The sequence below is a fragment of the Hipposideros armiger genome, unplaced genomic scaffold (assembly GCF_001890085.2).
Source record: "Hipposideros armiger isolate ML-2016 unplaced genomic scaffold, ASM189008v1 scaffold_748, whole genome shotgun sequence".
Taxonomy (NCBI): Eukaryota; Metazoa; Chordata; class Mammalia; order Chiroptera; family Hipposideridae; genus Hipposideros; species Hipposideros armiger.
Window position 1 is genome coordinate 1 of NW_017732098.1, and position 7,407 is coordinate 7,407.

At 45.9% G+C, this 7,407-nt stretch overlaps 1 protein-coding gene across 1 annotated transcript in view; it reads left to right on the top strand.

Moving 5' to 3' along the window:
- Positions 1–7: 7 nt before the first annotated feature.
- Positions 8–7,407, top strand: part of NEK4 (NIMA related kinase 4) — a 52,846-nt gene continuing 45,446 nt past the window's right edge. Inside the window, 4 exon segments of the mRNA XM_019628127.1 lie at positions 8–130; positions 1,565–1,831; positions 2,794–2,991; positions 3,186–3,293. Of these exon segments, the coding sequence (XP_019483672.1) occupies positions 38–130; positions 1,565–1,831; positions 2,794–2,991; positions 3,186–3,293 (666 nt within the window). The 5' untranslated portion in view covers positions 8–37.

Sequence of the window (7,407 nt, forward strand, 5' to 3'; positions counted from 1 at the left end):
CGTCACCGCATCCCGACTGTGGGCCCGCGCCGGGAACATGTCCCTGGCCGCCTACTGCTACCTGCGTGTCGTGGGCAGGGGCAGCTACGGGGAGGTGACGCTCGTGAGGCACCAGCGGGACGGCAGGCAGGTCCGCGGAGTTGGGGCCCTGCAGGAGGCGGGGGGCGCGCAGGGGCTCGCCGAGGGCACCATCCAAAGGTTAGGCCCCAGGGCGGTCTGAAGGGAACTCACTCGGATGGCACTTCCTCAGGGCCAATGTCCCGGACCACCTTCCTGTAGTATGCACCCGGAATACACACCCTGTAGTTCTCTCCTGTAGTTAATTGGTGTGCTTCATCTGGACACTTGCCCCCGCTCTCCACAATCCTATGAGATCATGCATTCCCAGGACCTAACACAGCACCTGGCAAGCATTACTCCTTGAACCACAGGCCCCACGCATCTGACCAGGAGACTACCTGACTCTCTTAAAACTCAACTCATCGCCTTACTACCAAACCTTCTCTCATGATCCCCGTTTCAGTGAGTAGCACAACCAACCAGCCAGTTGCCCAAGCTGGACAACCCCTTTCATCTGTCCACTGAGCCAACAGGCCTCTTCTCCATCTCCACTAGCAGCACCCCAATATAGGACGTTATCTCTAGGTCAATCATTGTCACGGCCTCCCGTTGGTCCTCCCTGCCTCATGATTTGTTTTTCTCCAATCCATCACTTTCATTGCAGCCTTAGTGATTGTTCTGAACTTACATCTCATGTTGTCACTCCTTTGCTTAAAGCACTTTATCCCATTACCCTCAGAATAACAAGCCAATTCTTTATTGTGGTTTCTAAGTAGGGTGACCATAGTGTACAATCTGGGACAATTTTGACACTGAAAGGAGACGCTATTAATAATTATACCAAGACAACAGAACTACCCCAGACAAGCTTAGAGGAGATGTCCCCTAAGCATAAGGCCCTCTCGCCTATTCTGCCTAGTCTCAGGTTCTGGCTGCTCTGCCTGGAGCAAAAGCTCAGGCTTAAGAGATTCATTCGGCAGACAGAATAGGGAGAGATGGTCTTTGGATTTTTTGAGTCGAGTATGTGGTTCTAGCTGTAATAATAGCCCCTCACATTTGAGCAGTTTACATTTTACAAAGCACATTTATGTATGTGTGTGTTGAGTAATGAATTGTATGATCTTTCAGTTGATTGAGGGCAATGTATTAAGTGCTAAAGGATATTGGTTTTTTTTAAGTGGGAATACTGTATGTGAGGATCAGTGATTTTTAACGTTATTTGGCTATCGATTTTTTGAGTATTTAATGCAACCCATAGACCCATTCTATCTGCAGAATTTTTTTGTGACCCCGCCCTGTTATAAGTCAACCATAAATAGTACTGTTAGTGATAGCCAATGTCTTTCCCAATTTTGTGCTTTGTGAATAACACAATGAGTAGGTTATTGGACAGGCTCTAGAAGATTAGTTTTGAGGACAGTCAGAAGAACCCTTAAATACTTCTGTACCTATAAAATTGTATGTTTATTTGCACATTGTAAACACATATATGTTTTCTTTGTAGTATGTTATAAAAAAATTGAACCTCCGAAATGCCTCCAGCCGAGAGAGGCGAGCTGCTGAACAGGAAGCCCAGCTGTTGTCTCAGCTGAAGCACCCCAATATTGTCACCTACAAGGAGTCATGGGAGGGAGGGGACGGTCTGCTATACATCGTCATGGGCTTCTGCGAAGGAGGTGATCTGTACCGAAAGCTCAAGGAGCAGAAAGGGCAGCTTCTGCCTGAGAGTCAGGTAGTGGAGTGGTTTGTTCAGATCGCCATGGCTCTGCAGGTACTGTCCAGGCTTACAGCACCCTACTTGCTTCAAGGGGACAGGGGAATGGCAGGTATATTTTAGGAAATTTTTTCCCCAAATGCATACATGCAAAAAAAATATTATTATTTTTTAATCCATTTATGAAGTGGACCCAGTTGCTCATGTTGTAGCATTGGAATGTTTCTGAATGATAACCAGAAGTAGGCATGGATTTCTGAAGTAGGCATGGATTTTATGTCTAATTGGAAGGGAAGCCAGTGCTCTATTCATTTAATATTTATAGCCAAGTCCATTTTAAGTGCCCTGAGTTGACAAAGAGCAAAGAATGACCGTATTTGTTATCAGTTGGTTAGCTGTGTCATACTGAAAGGTGTTTGGGCTAATTAATATGCCTAAACTGTGAGGATTTGGGTTTTAACCCTGTGGCAGAGTGAGTGGAAATACAAAACATGTTTGTATTTTAATATACACATATTCAAAAGTGAGACTGTTTATGAAATACCACTCTGGAACTGGGCAGATTTCTCCAGAATTAATTGACCTTGTAGTTTAAATTCTGATATTCTCTCTAAATAAAAGTGATCTTGTTATATGTGAAAATATTTAAAGCTGCAGATTTTATGAGTCTGAGAGGAAAGTGCATCTGACCTTGTAGTAGCTGTTTTTCTACCTTCAGTGGGAGTTTGTAAGCATGTTTTTTTTTTAACTGGATGTATATAACGATAAACGGTATAATGGTCAAGGCACCAGGGAATAATTGTGAATGATACTGGGCAAATTAATGCATGGACTTAATTTTTTTTACTTTGCAAAGTTATAAATTAGACTTTTTATTTAGAGACTAAAATAATAGTATTTTTGATAGAAAGGTAACTAAGGCTCCTTAACTCATACAATTATTGATAGTATATAAGAAGTCAGGAATAAATAAGTAGATAAGTATATTCACCTTAATGAAATTTTATTTTTCTTTTCAGTATTTACATGAAAAACACATCCTTCACCGAGATCTGAAAACTCAAAATGTCTTTCTAACAAGAACAAACATCATCAAAGTGGGCGACCTAGGAATTGCCCGAGTGTTAGAGAACCACTGTGATATGGCTAGCACTCTCATTGGCACACCCTACTACATGAGCCCTGAGTTGTTCTCAAACAAACCCTACAATTATAAGGTAGGATTGAGCTGTGATTGAGATCAGCTCACCTTGTCTCTAGGACAGTATTCATAATTTCAAAGCCCATCAGAATAGTAAAAGTCAAAGAATTCTCTGTACTTGGTTTAAAGAAAATGTCTCTTCTTTTTTAAGAGGAAAAAATGTAAATAAGGCATTCTGACATATAACCATTTATTCTTTTTCTTTTGTAGTCTGATGTTTGGGCTCTGGGATGCTGTGTTTATGAAATGGCCACCCTGAAGCATGCTTTCAATGCAAAAGACATGAATTCTTTAGTTTATCGGATTATTGAAGGAAAGGTAAAGTATATTCTGGAACTATTTTTAATATTTGGAGTAAGGTTAATTTAATGCAACTTTGTAAGTAGCTACTGGCAAAAGTGAGTAATCATTGATGTTGGGTGGATAGTTAAGAATTGTGGGTCCTGTCTCTGGGGAAGGTTGATTTAGAGGAGAAGAAATTGATAATTTCTTAATATTAGTTATAAAAGTGGCTTAATGGCTCTGAGGAATTGGTTTCTAAAAACCACTACCTGTAGCCACAGGACATGCAGGTACCCTGAGTTACTATGGATAGCTTCTCCTACCCAGCTTATGGTTAAATGAGACTCATTTATAATGAGTCCGCTCTGTTTGAACTTGTTGCTCCTTTGATAATCATCACAATCACCAGTAACCAGTTAGGAATTGCAGAAAGCATTGCGTATGATATAGATGCCGGAGTGACTGACTTTATATGTTAGTTCCATGAGGCTAGTTGCCCTCTGCAAGAAGTGCAGCCAGACTTCCACACACCATTAAATTTAAGGCTATAAATCACCCACTGATTTTATTATTACACCAAGACTCATGTAATTTTTAAAAAGAATTTTATTAAAATATAGCTAACATACAATATTATATTAGTTTCAGGTGTACACCATAGTTATTCCACATTTTTATACCTAAAGAAGGGTTCATCATGATAAGTCCAGCAACCATCTGACACCGCACCACATTATCACAATATTAATGACTGTATTTCCCATGCTGTACATTACATCCCCGTGACTTACTTGTTTTCTACTTCGAAATTTGGACCTCTTATTTCCTTCAGCTTTTCCCCCCTCTTTTAAAATTTCAATTACAGTTGGAATTCAATATTATTTTATATTAATTTCAGGTGTACAGCATAGNATGTCCAAACTCAATTCATGACCTTTCTCTCACCCTCCTACATCCCATGACCAGGACTGGTCCTTCCCCTCGTGTTGTCTACCCCTCTGAAGGCCACCACCATCCATCCAGGATCCAAGCCAGAAAGCTAAGTGGCATCCTGGATGCCTCCTTACCCTAGATTACCTACCCCTATCCCCACCTCCAACCCTCAAAATATCTTTCTAATCCATTTATTTCTTTGCAAATCCCCAGTAACCACTGAGTCTAAGCCACCTTCATCTCTTACCTGGATGGCTGCTTCCCCTACTTCCACTCTGTTCCCACAGTCTGTTCTCTGGCAGCAATCAGACTCATCATTTAAATAGGCCGATGTGCTGTAGGCCTTTCCCTGTCTAACACACTTCCAGGTCCTAAGTTGTCTGTCTCCTGCTGACCCCGCCATCTCATGCAGCCGTGAACCATCTAGGTCTCTCAGCTTCAACCATAGAGACCTTTTCCAGATCCATGGAGCTGGGTACTTTCCCACTCTTTCATTTATCAACCTCATCCATTCACACCTGCTGGGTGCCAGCCCCATTCCAACTGCCAATTTCGGGGTGTTAAAGTAGGCAGGCCTAGCTCAGGGTGCTCAGGGAGTTCACACTGAGGTGTGCAGGTGGAGTCACAAAACAAGTTCATTGGGCCTTAGCACATGGGGCTCCTTCTGCCTGAAAAGGTTTTCCTACTTAAGCCCAAGCAATGACTGCTTGGAGCAACCACCCCCCGATGGCTAGGCTGTGCCCAGTGACCTTTCTGCACAGCATTGACCTCAGTTAGCAGGGAGAATTTGTTAGTATGCTTCATTGATTAATGGCCGGCTCCCTCTTTGACTGTAAGCCCCACAGGGCCAGAACTTTGTGTTGTTCACTTTGTGCTTCCAGGGTGGGGCACCAGACAGGCCCACACGAAATGTCTGTAGAGTGAATGATAGATGTGACAAAGAGCAAGTTGGGGGAGGTAAACAGCAGAGGGCAGAGCACAGAACCTTGGGAAGCTTCAAACCTGAGGGGAGCATGAGGAGTCAAAAGAAAGCAGGAATGGACAGGAGAACCAAGAAAGTTCTAGAAGCCAAGAAATAAGAGGGGTCCCCAGAGGAGCAAAGCCTGCTGAGAGGAAGAGGGGTGGATGAAGACTGAGAAAAGCATGTAGGGAATCTTAGTCATTTTCCAAGAAGTTTCTTGGGGGCAAGGGGGAACCAAGTGACTACAGGGAGGTTCATGAGTGAGCAAGCCCTAAGTCTTCTAGAATATTATTTTGAGTTTCTCAACTTTCCAGAGACTTGTTTCCTTAGCTGTAAAATAAAGATGATAATAGTACCAGCCTCACAGGGTTGATGGAGGGATTAAATAAATGAATGTACTTGATTCTGGGAGGGGGTTGGGGATTGACTGAGAAGGGGCATGAATTCACTTTCCAGGGTAATAGTATGCTCCATATTATGCATTCTCAGCAGGGGCGATATTGCCCCCAACTGGGCAAAATTTTTTCTTGGATGTGGGCAAAAGAAATCTTACATTTCAAAGGGATGAATTTCAGGTCCTTGAGAGACACTCCTGGGTTGTAGAAGATATATATCTATCCCCTCAAAAGGACACAGGAAGCCTTTACAGTTTAAGGGTTTTTTTTTAGTCAATGCTCTAGGAAAGGGAAGCGTTGGCTGTAACAAACGATAAATTCTTTGGCAGCTTTGAGCTTTCAGAGGCAAGTCTTTTAAGGGGGGCAGGGTCTTCCTAGAGACACTGCCTTAAGGTGTTAGAAGCCATGCCAGAGTTTGGTCAAGTCACTTGATGCAGGGGGATGGTCTTTATGCGAGTTCTTTGCACTTCTCAATACATAAATTGAAGTGTTTAGGCGTGAAGTATACTGACATAGCCAATTTACTTTGAAATGAATAAAAAATAAGATGGACTGCTGGATGCATAGCTAACGTGTGACAAATGGGGGGGGGGAATGGTACTAGTCTGTCACCACCACTCCCCGCATTAGAATGTGGGCTCCAAGAGGGCTGGGACTTGGTCGGCACGGCACATGGTAGGCGGCCCATAAATATCTGTACAATGCAAACGACACTTGCAAAGCGCTTAGAACAAGCGCTCAGCAAGCAGAAGCTCCCCTGACTTTATTGGCCCGGCAACCCGGAAGTTCCCGGAGCTGGGGTTGAGACAGAGGGCTCGCGCAGGGCCCGGCGGAGCCGCTCTGGCCGCCTGGCGCCTCGGCTCTATGGCGGGTCCTCCGGAGAAGGCGGAACCGCTCGGGCCGCCCGGTGCCTCCGCTGTGTGGAGCCGCCCAGGCCGCCGGAGCATGCGCGTGGCTGCGCTGCCCGGGATCGCTATGGCAGCGGTGTCGCCGTGGGCTCGGCCTTCGCGTGCGCGCCGGGGCCGAGCTGATACCGCAGCCGCGGGCACTGCAGCCTCTCGGGCATGAGCGGGGCCTCCCGCTGTGTCGCGCGGCCCTGCTTTCCGCCGCTGCCGCCGTCACCGCATCCCGACTGTGGGCCCGCGCCGGGAACATGTCCCTGGCCGCCTACTGCTACCTGCGTGTCGTGGGCAGGGGCAGCTACGGGGAGGTGACGCTCGTGAGGCACCAGCGGGACGGCAGGCAGGTCCGCGGAGTTGGGGCCCTGCAGGAGGCGGGGGGCGCGCAGGGGCTCGCCGAGGGCACCATCCAAAGGTTAGGCCCCAGGGCGGTCTGAAGGGAACTCACTCGGATGGCACTTCCTCAGGGCCAATGTCCCGGACCACCTTCCTGTAGTATGCACCCGGAATACACACCCTGTAGTTCTCTCCTGTAGTTAATTGGTGTGCTTCATCTGGACACTTGCCCCCGCTCTCCACAATCCTATGAGATCATGCATTCCCAGGACCTAACACAGCACCTGGCAAGCATTACTCCTTGAACCACAGGCCCCACGCATCTGACCAGGAGACTACCTGACTCTCTTAAAACTCAACTCATCGCCTTACTACCAAACCTTCTCTCATGATCCCCGTTTCAGTGAGTAGCACAACCAACCAGCCAGTTGCCCAAGCTGGACAACCCCTTTCATCTGTCCACTGAGCCAACAGGCCTCTTCTCCATCTCCACTAGCAGCACCCCAATATAGGACGTTATCTCTAGGTCAATCATTGTCACGGCCTCCCGTTGGTCCTCCCTGCCTCATGATTTGTTTTTCTCCAATCCATCACTTTCATTGCAGCCTTAGTGATTGTTCTGAACT